Source organism: Sciurus vulgaris (assembly GCF_902686455.1).
Source record: "Sciurus vulgaris genome assembly, chromosome: 11".
Classification (NCBI taxonomy): Eukaryota; Metazoa; Chordata; class Mammalia; order Rodentia; family Sciuridae; genus Sciurus; species Sciurus vulgaris.
In genome coordinates, this window is record NC_136472.1 from 107,233,016 (window position 1) to 107,249,214 (window position 16,199).

The window sequence follows — 16,199 nt, forward strand, 5'->3', positions numbered from 1 at the left end:
AATATCCCCAGTAAACCAGTACACAGGCCTATTTCCAATTCTCTCTCCAGCTGGGGCTTTCTTTTTTAAAGTTAGTTCTTTTTCTCTTGTGCTTAGTTCACATTTCAGTGAGAAACCTTTCACAGCCACCTTCAGCTCTGAAGAGAATCTCAGAATTCTTTCAAGACTTAGCCATAATAAACCTATTGTTCCTTACTGAGCAATTTATGAGTTGCTCAAAAAGTTGGTAAGGAACAGAAATGTGATGGTTCTTAATAGTCTTTAACAGAAAATGGGATGAGGGACATTACTCTAATGGCAATAAGTGCAGAATAACCCTGTTACTCAAAAGAGAATAGACACATGAGTGCCATGTTATATGTTCTACTCCACTAGGGTTCTAGTTCCCTGAGGACAGAACTTTGTATGTCCACTGCTATACCTTCGGCTTCTGAACACTGCCACAGAAAGTGCTCAATAATTATCCTGTGAACAACGTAATATGTCCTGACTCTCAGAACATCTGGCTTACTCCCCTCTTCATTCTTGAAATATTCATCTTCCACAAAGAAAAAGAAATTTCAGAGCCAATATGAAGTTCTTTATAATTTCCTCCCAAACAACTTAGTCCTAAAACCATTAGGTGGGGCACAGCATAGTAGGTACCTGCAGTGTATGTGGAATGGAGTGGGAGCTGTGGTGACCCATGGGATGTTAGAGTGCAAATGAAACATGGAAGGTGTCTGTATTAGCAAAGAAAATACTACTAAATTTGGTCAAGTCCCTTTCTGGATTTTGGTTCACACAGAATTTGCTGACTCACATTTATCAATTTGACCAGTCTGACTTTATTTTCCATATACAAAGACCCTTGTTATTCAAAGAATATATTCACAGTTTTGACTATATGGAGTAACCTCCAAGGATCCACGTGTAATGAGCCAGAATTTTGCTGAGGTACAAATTGGGATCATGGCACTGTAGCACTGTATCCAGAGTGAATCATTCTGCTGAGTTGTGGCCCTGAAAAACATTGGGCATAATACCATAACCTCCTGACCAGTCACCCATAACCAGTGTTCACAAGCAGAGAATGGAAAAAGGATTGCTATTAGACAACTGGTCATTTTCTAACCTTCAGTCCCACCACAGTTGCTGGGGAAATGCTCTTTTCCAGTGTTTTTCTCAGTGATTACTACTGAGAGATAGAGGTGGCATATGTTCCATTCACCACTCCTGTGGAGAAGATGCCAACAGTGTTCAAAAAGTCTCTGTCCCTTCTTTTTGGACCCTCATTTGGGCTACTTCTATATGAAAAACAGAAGAACCACTAGAAGCCACATCAAGTAGATGACTCATGGGCCAAAGCTTTGTAGAGAAGAAATAAACAATGGATATACTTTAAAATAACTCAATCATCTTTATTTTACTAAATAAGGACACCAGATACTTCTGAAGAAATCCTTACTTCACTTTTTTTTTTCGTTTTATTCTAGTATAAATACAATTTTAAGAATGTGAACTGCCAGGCAGGGTGGCGTATGCCTGTAAACCCAAGGCACAAGGGGCTGGGGCAGGAGGATGATGAGTTCAAAGCCAGCCTCAGCAATTTATTAAAGCCTTGAGCAACTTAGCGAGACTGTCTCAAAATAAAACATAAAAAGGGCTGGGAATGTGGCTCAGTGGTTGATTGCACTTGTGTTCAATGCTTGGTCCCTGAACCCCCTCTAAAAAAAAAAAAAAAGAATGTGAACTACGACAAATGATCAGTAAATATTCAAATATTTTCTAAGACCCTAAAACATGTTGTAAAGAATTACCATTAGATGTTGATTAACTCTCAAGAAACCTTGAACAAAGATGCTTATGCTACCAGCAGAAGCAGTCCTAAAACACTGTACACTATGTACACTGTCTTCAAACCTGAGTCTCTGTATCATGGACTTGGAACCCAGGTGGCCTGTAGATGGCCTCTTTCTAAAGAACTAATTTCACAACAATAGAAAGCAGACTCACTAAGCTTCAGGAGAATAAAAACAATGTTTATTCTTTTTATTCTTCTAAAATGTCACCAGATCTCAATGATTAAGCAACTGAACAATACAATGAGCAAAACACCAATGTCCTGAAGACAAATCTGGCAGGGGAAAACTGCCAGATTAAGGGTCTCAGGAAAGCATGTGGGGGGTGGGGGGCGAAGAAAAAAAAGAAAAGGCCAAAAACTGATAGAGAATGAAATAGGAAGCATAAGAGAATAATAAGCTGATAAAGAAGTACAAAAATACAGAAATTCTGGTATCTTCTTCCTTACTATTTCTCAGTATTCTTGGCATCAGTGAGGAAGGGAAGGGCATCCCCATGACTGACAGGTAGGGAAAAGACAAGCAAGCACACTTCAATTATTGCTTAGAGAATTAACGCTACCCAAAGAATTGGAACACCGTCAGAAGCACGTCAAACTTGGCCTACAACCAAATTCTACCACAGGGTGTCATCTCCCTTTCCACCTGAGTTGTAAAAAGTTGTAGAAGGAAACAGACTGCTGGACTATCTTATACACCTATGTCTATTTTTAAGAAATAACCTTTAAAAGGAAAAAATATTTAATATGGAAGCAGAACAGCATTAAAAAACTGTGATTTTTAAAACATGTTCATAAATTCTTTGACATTTCTCCCATAATAGGGGACTTCCAATTTCTCTCCCCTTGAACATGCACTATTCCTGTGGCTCACTTCCAACCAACAGGATGAGGCAGCAGTGATACTGCATGACTTCCAATAGGTCATAAAAGGCTATTGAGTGTTTTCCCTTGGAAGTTAACTACCATGCTGTAATGAAGCCCCGATCACATGGTGAAGCCTCATGTACATAGGTGTTCTGGCCAACAGTCCTGCTGAGATCTATCTAACAGGCAGCATTAGCTGCCAGACATGGGTGAAGAAGCCTCTAAGATGTTTCCAGACCTGGCCATCATCTGTTGGCCAATGCATAAGAAACTCTAAGCGGAAACTCACTAAATGAGCCCGGTCAACTCTGAGAACCATGAAAAAAAAAAAAAAAACAACAATAAACTGTTGTGTTGCACCAATTAGTTTAGATATTGTTATACTGTAATAACTAAAACATAATTTACTCTTTTTTTAAAAAAACTTTTTATTTGTTCTTTTTAGTTATACATGATAGTAGAATGTATTTTGACATATCATATATACAAGGAGTCAAAATTTACTATTTATGGCTATTACTCCAGTGGTCTTATTATCTTCCAGAAATAAATGATGATCCTGTTTATGCCAGAGCAAGGGCTTAGCAGAGACAATGGCTCCCATGAACCAGACCACCCTATCAAATGGACAAAAGTGGAGGGCACAAGTTCAATGGGCTTTTTAGTCCTCATAGCTGCTGAGTCCACTTCTTGGAGGTTAAAACTAAAGCCATGGTCTTTTTTTTTCTTCATTTTTTAGTTGTCAATGGATCTTTTTAAATTTTTATTTATTAATATGTGGTTCTTAGTATGGAACCCAGGGCCTCACACATGCCAGGCTCTACCATTGAGCCACAACTCCAGACACTACAGCCATGGTCTTAAAAATTCTCCTGAGCAGCTAAAGGTCAGTGGCCACTGTGAATTCTGTGCTTGGCACTGAAAGAACATAAGGAGCACGTTATCAGCATAGTCCCTACATTACTGGGGTGGAGGTCCTTTGACTAGAAAAGACCCCTTTCCTACCATATCAACTGAGGCGTTTGACTTCTCCTTTCTTGCATCTGCTGTTCACCTACAATGACAAATGTGAAGGGCTTTGAAATCCTGCCCTATGTAAGTTCCCCCAAATTGTCTCAAGTCTCTAATCAGGCAAGTTTAAAATTCAATTAGATAAGGTTAACATGCTCTAAAATAGGAAAGAATAAAATCTCACAACCCCAAAACCACAGGTGAAAGCAAAGCAAGCAAGACAAAAGAGACCTATAATGAAGGAGGAAACAGTGGGTGGGAAGTGGCTGTGCAAAGCAGTGGCAGGGCCTCCCAACTTGTTTCCAGAGCTACACACAAGCCCTGCTGTTCAGGAGGCCACCTCCAACATCTGGAGAGGCACTTTCCACCAGGTTCCCACAGTCCAACATTCTCACCACACTCAGAAAAGAACCCACCACCGAGCTGGTAATTCATTGCTATCCTCTCCCTTCACTCGTCTCTGGGGATCTCAGGGTAGGCATTATAACCGCCCACTTGTCAAGCTATTTCATTTAAGTAGCAATTATATTATAGTTCGAAGAAAGACAAAAATCCTCTCTTATTTTAGAAAGTATGTAATACGAGATGGCCACAGAGTGACAAATATGTCTGGTATAAAAAGTGATACTACCAACTAGTTTAGACCCCATCTCCTAGGAATCTGATAATTCTTGATAAAATTAGCCAGACACAGACACAGCAAACTCAGAAAGAGGAAAATATGGCTTTGGAACCAGCTATGTATGAATGGAGACTAGAAACTAATTTTTGAGATCTAATCCCTAGATTTTCTTTCAAGCTCAGGTCCCTCCTAGGCCTCTGATAAAGCAAAGAAGCCAATTAGAAGCTGGGCTGTCATTCTCCCAAATGGGTGAATACCCTGTAGCTTTACTTTACCTTTAGCTTTACTCTCCATGAGTTCAACAGCAAAGATCTTCTTATCTTACAATAATTTCAACAACAACAAAAAATCCAAGCTTCTTCACATATTCACTGATGTCTGGAATTCCTAAATCTGCCCCAAACATAAAACTGCCCTAATAATCTTTAGGTTGCTTCTCCCTGGCAAGAAATCTTCAATAACACACACTTGAATGTAGGATTTTAATTTTTTTTTTTAATGTACTGGCAACTGTCTTCTAGCTGACTGCTTCCCTTTTAGACAATCTAGGCTCTAACAACAAGTGATATCAACAAATAAAATCAAGTAAACCCGGGGGAAGGAAGGAGGAAGAGGAAATGGGAAATACTAGCAAATGATACTGGCCCAATTATATTGTTATATCACGTGCATATGTGAATATATAATATCAAATTCCATTATTATGTATAATTATAACCAATAAAAAAATAAGGGAAAAAACAAGTAAACAAACTATGGTCAAATCCACATAGTAAGAATAGACTATAGGGCAAAGAAACTCTACCTCCATGCTTCATTCTCCCACTCCTTTTTGGGACAAGCCTCTTTCCTCTGTCACATTAAAGCAGAATAATCATCTGTATCTATCTGCCCAAGACAGGGCTCCTCTTATTTTCAAAAGAGTTCCGATTTGGATGATATACTACAGTTTACACAAAAGCAAATTCAAACCAGTAAAAGAGGTATATGAAACTGATCCTCAAGGGTCCATCTTGCTTCTTTACATCCATTTATACTCATGATTTCCTCTCCTTGAATTAAATAAGTGAGTCTTCCCTCTTTACCAACACTTATTTAATCTTACTTTCCTTTATGTCTCAGCTTAAGTACCATCTCCTTCAGGAAGCCTTCTTGGTGTTCTCTAATCTCCTTTGTCCCTCTTTGCACATAATTTGGCTTCTCTATGGTCTGAGTACTGAGTACTATTTTCCTTCTTTCTTTCCTATTTTTTTTGGGCGGGGGAGGTACTGGGGACTGGATCCAGAGCTACATCCCCAGATCTTTTTTTTTTTTTTTTTCTTCTTTTTTTCTTTTTTTTTTTTTTATTGTAAACAAATGGGATACATGTTGTTTCTCTGTTTGTACAAGGAATAAAGGCATATCATTTGTGTAATCATAAATTTACATAGGGTAATGTTGTTTGATTCATTCTGTTATTTTTTTCCTTCCCCCCACTCCTCCCACCCCTCTTTTCCCAGATCTTTTTTTAAATTTTATTTTGAGACAGGATCTAAGTTGCCCAGACTGCCCTCAAACTTGCAGTTCTCCTGCCTCAGCCTCCTGAGTAGCTAGAATTATAGGCGTATGCCACTAAATCTGATTTTGAACACTATTTTTAAATTGCTTTCATATGTGTAGGTGCTCCCACAAAAGTTATGCTGTTCAAGCACGAAGTGTGTCTATAATTACCTCTTTTACATTCTTTTAAGAATCTAGCTCTGCCAGGTGTGGTGGCACATGCCTGTTATCTTAGCAGTTCAGGAGGCTGAAACAGGAGGATCACAAATTGGAGACCAGTCTCAGAAATTTAGCAAGGCCCTAAGCAACTCAGCAAGACCCTGTGTCAAATAAAAAATAAAAAGGGTTGAGGTTGTAGCTCAGTGGTTAAGTGCCCCCAGGTTTAATTGCCAGTACCAAAAAGAAAAAGAAAAAAAAAAAAAAATCTAGCTCTGTGGCAAAGGCATTATAGATACTCAGTGAAGACTTTCTGATTTCCAAACCTGCTTAACCAGCTGGCTTAAGAACTTAACAAGAGACTTTGGCACCTCCCTGTTGCTCACTCCTCCCACAGCACCAGTACATTTCCTTTAAAGCATTTAACACATTTGATATTTCCATGTTGATTTATATGACTATCTGTCTAATGCCAACCTTCTCATTATATTATAGGGTTCAAGAGGACAAGAGCTTAGTGTGTACTGATCATCACTATCTACCTGTGATCCATCATAGAACCTGACAGTATATAATAAACATCTGTTGACTGGATGGATGATGAATAGACATATGGATGAACAATGGAAAAAAAGAAGAAATTATGTCAAAGAAATGAACATAAAGAAAGCAGAGTCTAAAACATGAGTGACCATTTCATCTTGAAGGTACCATTATTTCTCCTTGTTATGTAAATTGCTCAAGTACAAAGCCATCATTTCAAGAAGACAAAGAAAATGTAACAGCCCTAGTGAATAGGTTTAAGGCATTTCAGGATCATGTGCCCCAAAGCTCTGCACACATAAGCTCAATGTGACAGCTCTGAGGTTTACAGGCTCTGACAGTACCATCTAACTTAATCAGCCCAAAATCAGCAACATGAGATGTCATGGGACTGGCAATAAAAATTGCTGTGGCAGTGGTCTGTAGGATCCTGCTGTTTCTGCAGTTAAATCAATAAATACCAGGAAAAGTGGAGGAAGATAAATGTAAAGAAAATCAACATAATTTTGAAACCCTGGGTAGCTTGCTAATTAACTGAAAGATCTGACATTTCTATAATACTTTAGAATTTAAAAGCACTTTCATATATCCTCTCTCATTTAATCCTTACAACAACTCCATAAAATAGATAAAATATTGTTAACTCTGTGAAGAAAACGGGAATCAGAGAGGTACTAGCAGCAAGTGCCGAGGAGTAAATTCACAGGTTCACACCCCGTGCTATCTTCACTGTGCTCTGCTCACTTCCATGTGTACTATGCCTCTTCAAGTTGCAACCCGAATGATTTCAGCACAGGTCATGAAAATAATGCCCTGAGCACAATTTATGAGAAGTGAAAATCCTCTGAAGGTATCCCTCAGTTCACCAGAAGGTTTCTTGGGAGTTGCTATTCCCTCAGAGCTAGCAATCTTTCTAAACTCAGGTCTCAACTCAAAACTGAAGGCACCTCCTCTCCCAAGTAGCAAATAACAAGCCAGACACCAAGAACACAGGTGAGGCACAGACCTTCACACCATCATTGCTGCATCACTCTTCCAGCTTACTCCTGTTGCCACCCCAATTTGTTTTGACCACTCGACATCCCAACATGTTTCATTGTCTCTTACCCACCAAATACCATCTACCACATCCCTTGCTGCCAAGTGAAAGCAATAGTCACTCATTAAATCATTTCCCTGCATGAACCAACTTCTGTGTCCCTCTCACACTTTGTTAATTTTTTTTTTTTTTTTCAATCCTAGGGATTGAACCCAGGAGCACTTTACCACTGAACTACATTCCCAGCCCTTTTAAAAAAATTATTTTTAGACAGGGTCTCACTAAGTTGCCAAGGCTGGCCTTGACCTTGTGATGCTCCTTCCTCAGCTTTCCAAGTGTCTGGGACTACAGGTTTGCACTATCACGCCTGCTTGTTAAATTTTCTTGACTAAAATCCAACCCCATATACAGAGATGTGCACATATAATTCATAACAGCAGCATTATTCATAACAGCCAAGAAATGGAAACAATCTAAATCTCCATCAACTTGTATATTCATATGATTTAGAAGTAAATAATAATAGGATTTAGCACTAAAAAGGGAAAATTGATGATATATGTTATAACGTGAATGAACTTCAAAAACATGCTGAGTAGGGCCCAGGGATGTAGCTCAATGGTAGAGCACTTGCCTGGGCTATACAAGGCCCTGGATTCCCTCCCCAGCATCCATGGGGGAAAAAAAAAATACAGAAAAGCCAATGGATTCCTGGAGTTGGGAGTGGGAATAAAGGATCTTACTGGGTGATGGAAATGTTCTTAAATTGAATTTTAGGACTGAGGCTATAATTCAGCAGTAGAGCATTTGCCTAACCCATGCAAATCTCTGAGTCTAACACGCTGTACCACAAAAAGATAAAAGTAAATAAAATGGTTTTTAAAATAATAAAACCAATTGTAATAATGATTATACAATTTGGTGGATTTACTAATTATTTAGTTGTACACTAAAAATGGATGAGTTGTATGACTTATATATCTATTTTACTTCAATAAAGTTGTATTTTAAAAAATCAGCCATGGTTAAATTTACCTATTCTGTGCCTTACCAGTATGGCTACATCTATACGTAGCTAGAGAAACAAAAAGCAAGTCAAGTGCTCCATTTAAAACTCAAATGGGTTCTTGATTCTCTTCTCCAATTATACCCATATTTCTCTAGCTCTTTTTTAATCTCTCACTTTGAATTAATTTACAACTTCTCTCCTCAAGTCTCCAACACTTCATACTGTACACTTTCTTCTCAGCTGATAGTCCCACTTCCTACTTCATTGGTAAAACTGAGGTTATCAGGAAGAGAACTTGCAAATTCTCATCATCATACTCTATTCTGCACTATCCAGTAGAGTGCTATGTGTGCCTATTTAAATTTAATTTAAGATTGAACAAAATTTAAAATTCAGTTCCTCAATCATTCTAGCCACATTTTAAATGCTTACCAGTCACATGTGGTTTGTAGTTATGGTATTAGTGCAGATGTAGAACATTTTCATCATTATAGAAAATTCAACTGAACAGGGTTGTGTGTAGATGATCTGTGTGTCTATCTAAGGTAAATCCTTTACTTTACTTGTGCATCTACTCCTACCTAACTTAAGGGTATTGCTCAAGCAATTTTTTTCCTTTCTCCTACACCATCAGTTTTTAGTTTTACAAAAGATCGTTTTTATTCATATACAAACATACCTGTTGATTCTTTTCTCTTACACCTTGAAATCAGTGTATTTCTGCATATCCTTACTCTAAGGATCTCAGAATCACATTGCCCTCGCCTTAACCTGAACCACCCTCTTCTCTTGCCTGGACAATTATAACAGTCGCCTCAATGGTCTCCCTGTTTTTCATTGTTATTCCCTACTAATTGTTCTTGGCATAGTAAAAATGATCTTTTCAAAACAGAGGCTATATTGTTTCTGCTCTTGGTGGTTCCTCATTTCATTAAGAATAGATGCCTTTGAACAGGCAACAAATCTCATAACCTGCACTCTCACACTCTCTCACGCCATGGCCACAGAGCCTGTCATTTTCTACTCCTGCTCAGCTCCAGCCTCACTAGCCTCCTATTGTTGCTTCCTTATGCCAAAGTCTTTTCACAGCTCCTCTACCAGGTACTCACATGCCTCACTTCCTCCCCTCTTTCAAGACTTGGTTCAAACATCATCTTTTCAGTGAGGCCTACTGCGCCCATGCAGCTAAAGGTATACCCTTTAGCTCTAGTGAAGGACTCTTGGTCCTTTGAACTTCCTAATCTTTTTCCTTAGCATTTATCATATTCTAATATACCATATAACTTATATCTTTATTATATTATCATGTTTCTGCTGCCCATCTCCAAACAGTAAGACACCCTCATTCCACCAAATCACCCTCCCCTTTACTCCTACACCAGAATCTCCTGATCCCCTATCATTCATTCTGAGACCTTTCTGAAGAGCCAAACAAGCCCTGGTCTATTTGGTCTCTCTATTTAAGATCTAATAAGACCTATCCCAATGCTGTGAGCTTTGAAACTGAAAATTATGAACATGAAATTCTAGCCTCTCAAGGGACATAGTCAATCTTCCTAATGGTGTCAGAATACTCTCAATTTAGGTAGGTGAAATTGGTTCCCTAAAATTATCAGTATTGAACACTGATTTGAGTTTTCCACAGTAGACCTACCTTTATTACTTAGAAGGCTTTCATCTGAATGATAATTCAGTATACTTTGCATACAGGTGCCTTGAAAATGAGAGCATTCTTAGATTCCTCAGGAAACAATAAAAACATTAAAAAAAATGATACCTACTAGAGTCAGTCAGGACTGTAAGTTATTCAATCCTAGAATCAATTTTTCACTCTTCCTGGTCTTAGTACATCTCTTAGGATTAAAGCCACATACCTAGAAGCATCTAGGAAAGGCCTGTGGGCCAAGCTGATCCATTCTTCTCGATTGGATGAATATTTCGGCTCCCGGGGTGTTTCTCTCATGGTGTCCAAATCCACTAAATAATGACATTTGCTGATGTCAATCTGAAATGGAGAAAAGCCAACTCTTCATCAATAATTGCAAAGATCCCTGCACGGTAGGGAACATCAATTACAATCCTAAGAATTCCCACAGGGTTTTAGAGGAATGAACAATTAGGCCCTCAGACAATGTTACCTGTGCTTTCTCCACTTAAATAGGAGTGGCAGGGTATTATTTAGATTCCTGGAGGGTGGGAAAACATGTATGTAAGCTTTGGGTGGTCTGATTCTAGTTTGGTTTCTTAAGTCCCTTTACTCCCATAGACACTTTTGAAGACACCATGAGTGTACAAGCTACTTTCTTCTAGAAGCTCCTTTCAACTCACTATTGCCCCATTCCAGTCCATTGCCTCTATTTCAGAGATCAAAAGGGCATGACTAAACTCAGATGTTAATATGTGAAGAAGTCCTGACTCTTCTGACAGAGCTATGGAGGATATACTGTACCTCACAGATGGTACAGCAATATCATGTATATTGTCTCCTTCAAAAAGTCAACATAAATTTTTTTTTTTTTTTTTTTTTTTTTTTGGTGCGGTGCTGGGGATCAAACACAGGGCCTTGTGCTTGCAAGGCAAGCACTCTACCAACTGAGTTATCTCCCCAGCCCAAGTCAACATAATTGACAGACACATCAGAACTGTCCCTGCAGCAAAAGTTCAGTACAACTGAGACAGCAGAACTTCATGGGTGAAGAATATTATGAAAAATATGTAACATTAGCAGAACTAGGGTCATTTAGTTGCTCACAACAAGGATACACCAGAACTCATAGTAGAATATTAATACATTCATTTAAAATCATGTTGGTACTATGTTTTTCACAAAATTGACTAATTCAATGGAACATACTACACCATCTGCAGAATCCTTCTGTGCTTAAAAAGTTCATTTCAAATTAGAATCAAATTCTCCCTCTCATCTCCAAGCCATCAGAATATTTAGCAACCACAGAAGAATGTTTTAAACATTTTAATTTTTAAAAGTTTTTAAAAAAAGGTTTCTAGGAGGTTAAATAAAACCTAAAGATGGAAAAACAGATCACTAATGTAATCAGATAAAAGAAAATAAAATCTCAAGGAAACTAATATTTTCAATGCTTTTAACATGCCAACTATGTTACATATATTATTCTTAAATAATCATAACAAGGTCTATAAGGAATTATTCCAATTTTACAAATAAGGTAGTCAAGACTCAGGCAATATGGATATCTCACATTTTAATTATATGTATACACCACATATTTGTATTGTTAACATACACAGTTTAAGCCCCTGTGATGTACTGGACATTAAGTTAGAACTAAGGATGCAGAAACAAATAAATAAGACAGTTTCTGCTCTAAAAGGATCTACATTCCTCAAAAAATCATATGAGCATATAGCAGAGCCATATTTGGAACTAAGTCAGTATGACTTCAAAAGCCATACCTCAAGATTGAAAAAAATGACCGAATCAAAGGCAAAGTGTTCTAAGGGGCTCATCTAAATTTTCCTTAAAAATTAAAACCAGAGTTGGTGATGTAGTGTAGCTCTGTGATAAAATGTTTGCTCAGTATGTTCAAGAACCTGAGTTTGATCCCTAGAACCACAAAAACATACAAAAACTGACACCAGAGAGCCCTTTTCATTTGTTAGCCTTCAGTTAAAATACAGACCACCTAAAACACAAATAGATCTGTAGCAAATCTCATATTTAATGGTGAGGAGTTGAAGCTTTTCCTTTGGGATCAGGAAAAGTCATGACTACTTGCTATCACAACTCTGCTCAACATCACACCAGAGGTTCTAGGCGGCATGACCCCGTCTTCTTTTAAAGAAAGAAGCAACTGGCAGAAAAAAATAAGAAGAAACAAAACTCATTCATTATGATATGACTGTTAATATAAAGTCCAGAAGAATCTGAAGAGTATTTTTGGATTTGAGACAGGGTCTCTCTATGTTGCCCAAGGTGGTCTTGAACTCCTGGGCTCAAGTGATCCTCCTGCTCCAGGCTCCTGAAAAGCTAGGGGTACAGCACGTGCCACTGCACCCAGAAAATTTATGGAATTATTAATAGAGTTTATTAAACTTTAGACTTATAGGATGTAAAAATCAATATCATATATTCCTGTATAATAGCAATAAACTAAATAAATTATATAACAATATAATTTACAAGGATTTGAAAATATATGCCTTGCAGTACATCTAATAAAAGATGGGATAGTGATCTATTAAAAAGTTATGGAATTTCATTGACAAATGACCGTCAATTGATGAATTTATGTGGTGTATACATATAATTAAAATGTGAGATATCCATATAATAGTATTCCCATAAAAAGGAATGAAATTGGGCTGGGGTTGTGGCTCAGTGATAGAGCACTTGCCTAGCATGTGTGAGGTACTGGGTTCAAGTCTCAGAACAACATATAAATAAATGAATAAAATAAAGGTTCATCAACATCTAAAAATAATTTTTATAAAAAGGAATGAAATTCTGATACATAGTACACCATGGATGATCTTTAAAAACATTACACTTGTAAGTGAAGTCAGACTCCAAAGGCCAATATTAAATTATTCCATTTATATGAAATGTGCAGAACAAATCCTCCAAGACAAAAGGGACTGGGGACTGAAGAAATGACAGTTTAATGGGGGAAGAAAGGTAATGAAAATATTCTAAAATTAGATACTGGTGATAGTTGCACAATATTATATGAATGTACTAAAAGTCACTGAATCATACACTTAAAATGGTTAAAATGGTAAGTTTTGTTACATACCACAATAAAAAAACATTGAAATAGTAAACATTACCTCAAAAAATGCTTTAAAAGCAATAAAGTAGGTCTTGTTAATGTATATACCTTATTCCTAGATTAAAATTATTTTAAAGATGTCAATTTTAAATAAACTGATAGATTACAAACAATCAAAATTCCCACAGACTTGTGAAACTCTACAAGCTAATTCTAAAATGTACGTGGAAATGCAGAAGAATAAGAATAGCCAAGGGACTCTTAAGGCACTGAGTTCGAGTCTCAGCACAAAAGAACAAGAGGGTAACATCATAGGAGCAGCTTGCTGGCCAGATGGGGTTGGGACCAGCCCAAATCTTCCTTCCCCAGTCTTTGCCTCAGCTTCTGATCTGAAAGGAGTGAGCCTTGAAGGCCAGGGATCCTTGGGAGATTCCCCTAGGCCACAGGCACTTTAGCCTTAATACCCAAGACTTGACCATGGGCCAGCTGCAGCATCTTGTCATCAAAAGTGATTTCTCAAGCTGGGTGCAGTGCTGCGCACCTGTAAATCCCAGTGATTCAGGGGGCTGAGGCAGAAGGATCTTGAATTCAAAGGCAGCCTCTGCAAAGGCAAGGTGCTAAGTAACTCAATGAAACCCTATCTCTAAATAAAATACAAAATAGGGTTGGGGATGTGGCTCAGTAGTTGAATGCCTCTGAGTTCAATCCACAGTATACACACCCACACACAAAAAGTGATCTCTGAGCGGGGCACAGTGACACACACTTATAATCCTAGTGGACTCAGGGGCTAAGGCAGGAGGATCACAAGTTCCAGGCCAGACTCAGCAATTTAGCAACTTTACAAGACCCTGTCTCAAAATAAAAAATAAACAGAGCTGGGGATGTAGCTTAGTGGTAAAGTGTCTCTGGGTTTAATCCCCAGTATTAAAAAAAAGGGGGTGGGGGGGCAATCTCTGGCTGTACTCCTCCATGTACTATAAGCAGAACAACACAGCTTCAGATGACAGCAGCAGCTGAGGCAGGCCCCTGCCTACATATCAGTTCAGTGAGTGGATCTGGGTGCACTGCTGGGGACCAAGGTCCACTCACTTCGTAACTACTGTGTTCAGAGAGATGGTATGCTGCAGGGTGTATGGTCTGTGTGCAGGTCATAAAGTAGCAGGGGAGGGGCAGCCCTTGCCATCAGTTGGTGGACGCAGCTCGCAGCCTCCACTGACTCTGACTGCAAAGTAGGAGATGGAGCAGCACTCGCAGGCTGGCAGGTTACAGTGGCACATCTGCACTCAGGAAAAAGAAGATGAACTTGGTCACTCCTAGACTGTGCTCACCTACCAGGAAGGAGGTCTGCCTTGTGTCCCAGGGAATAGGCACAGGATGACTCACAATGCCAAGGTCCTGGGAAGAGAGTCCTCTTAACCTCCTCCCTTTCAGAGTCATGTTGGCAGCCTTCCTGTCAGACTCAGCAAAGATGCCACAGACTTTCCATGTAGTCAAGACAGGGCATTTAAGTTATTGTTTGTATTTTAAAATCACGTTTCCTGTGTAGATTTGTTTAAAAAAGGAAAATGTCTCAGAATTATATGGGATTAAACTTGTTTGAAGAACTGGGGAAAAGATGAGAGGCTTCCTTACCATAAAGCTATAGTAATAACAACAGTGAGTTAAGGATTCAGGACTAGATCAACAGACCAATGAAACAGAATAGAGAGCCTAGTACAGATGCAGGCACACATGAACCCCAATTTATGGAAGATGAATGCCACAAAGCATTAGGGACAGGACAGTCCTTCCATGAACTGGTGCTGGCATAACTGAATATTAATTAGGGGAAAAATGGAACCTAACTTCAACCTCATTCCACACACAAAAATCAACTTCATATGGACCTGTAGACTTAAAAGAGAAAAAACAAAATCAAACCTTTTGGATATAATATAAGAGAATATCTTCAAGATCTTAAGGTAAAAGATTTTTCTAGACAAACATTAATAAACATTAAAACATTAATTATAAAAAGAAAGGATGAATAAACCTGACATTAAAATTGGGAATATTTGTTCATCAAAAGGTACCCTTAAGAGAGAGAAAAGATGAGCATAGGACAGGAACAGATATATGCAACATTTAACCATCAAGGACTTATTTCTAGAATATATAAGAACTCTTGCTACACAACAAGACCAAGGCAAACCATTTTATTAAAAAATCAGCAAATGACTTGAATAGAATACTGGCCAGAATGTGCAGCAACATATACATCGCTGGCAGGAGAAAAGTCTATAAAAAACTATTTGGCAGAACCTACTAAAATTGAATGCTTATTTCCTAAAATTCAACAATCATAGGAAATTATTTAATACCTAAATCTTGACATTAGATCACACCATATGAAATCATCAATATATAATGTTTAATCCACAAAAATGGTAATTTCATATTGTTTGAGCTCAAGTATAGCCAATAGAAATGCTTACTCCAAAAGACAAGTTCAACAATGTTCAAAGTGATATTACCCATAGTTGACCCAGACTGAAAACAACCATTCATCAATAGTAAAATAATAAATAAATTTTAGTACAATAAAAAACTACATGCTAAGAAAAAGGATGGCCATATGTAATAACAAGTATGATTATTAAAACAAAATAATAAATGAAAGAGGGAGACAAAAGATTAAATACAGTATGATTCAGGCAAAACCAACTAAATCATTTAGGGATGCATAATGAAGTAGTAAATCAAAAGATAAAAATCATAAAATTATTACCCTAAAAGTCAGCAGACTGCCTCTGAAAGTGTGGTGTGGAATGATCAAAAGG

The 16,199-nt window shown here is 38.0% G+C and overlaps 1 protein-coding gene across 4 annotated transcripts in view; it reads right to left on the bottom strand.

Annotated features, from left to right (window-relative positions):
- ALG9 (ALG9 alpha-1,2-mannosyltransferase) overlaps window positions 1-16,199 on the bottom strand; it is a 99,029-nt gene that overhangs the window by 24,152 nt on the left and 58,678 nt on the right. For all 4 annotated transcript variants that reach the window (XR_013757471.1, XR_013757472.1, XM_079101618.1 and 1 more), the window contains exon 14: window positions 10,501-10,631. Coding sequence is in view for 2 of the 4 variants with exons in the window: in XM_079101618.1 (XP_078957744.1) it covers window positions 10,501-10,631 (131 nt within the window). In the remaining 2 variants the exon portion in view is untranslated. The remainder of the gene's footprint in view (window positions 1-10,500; window positions 10,632-16,199) is intronic.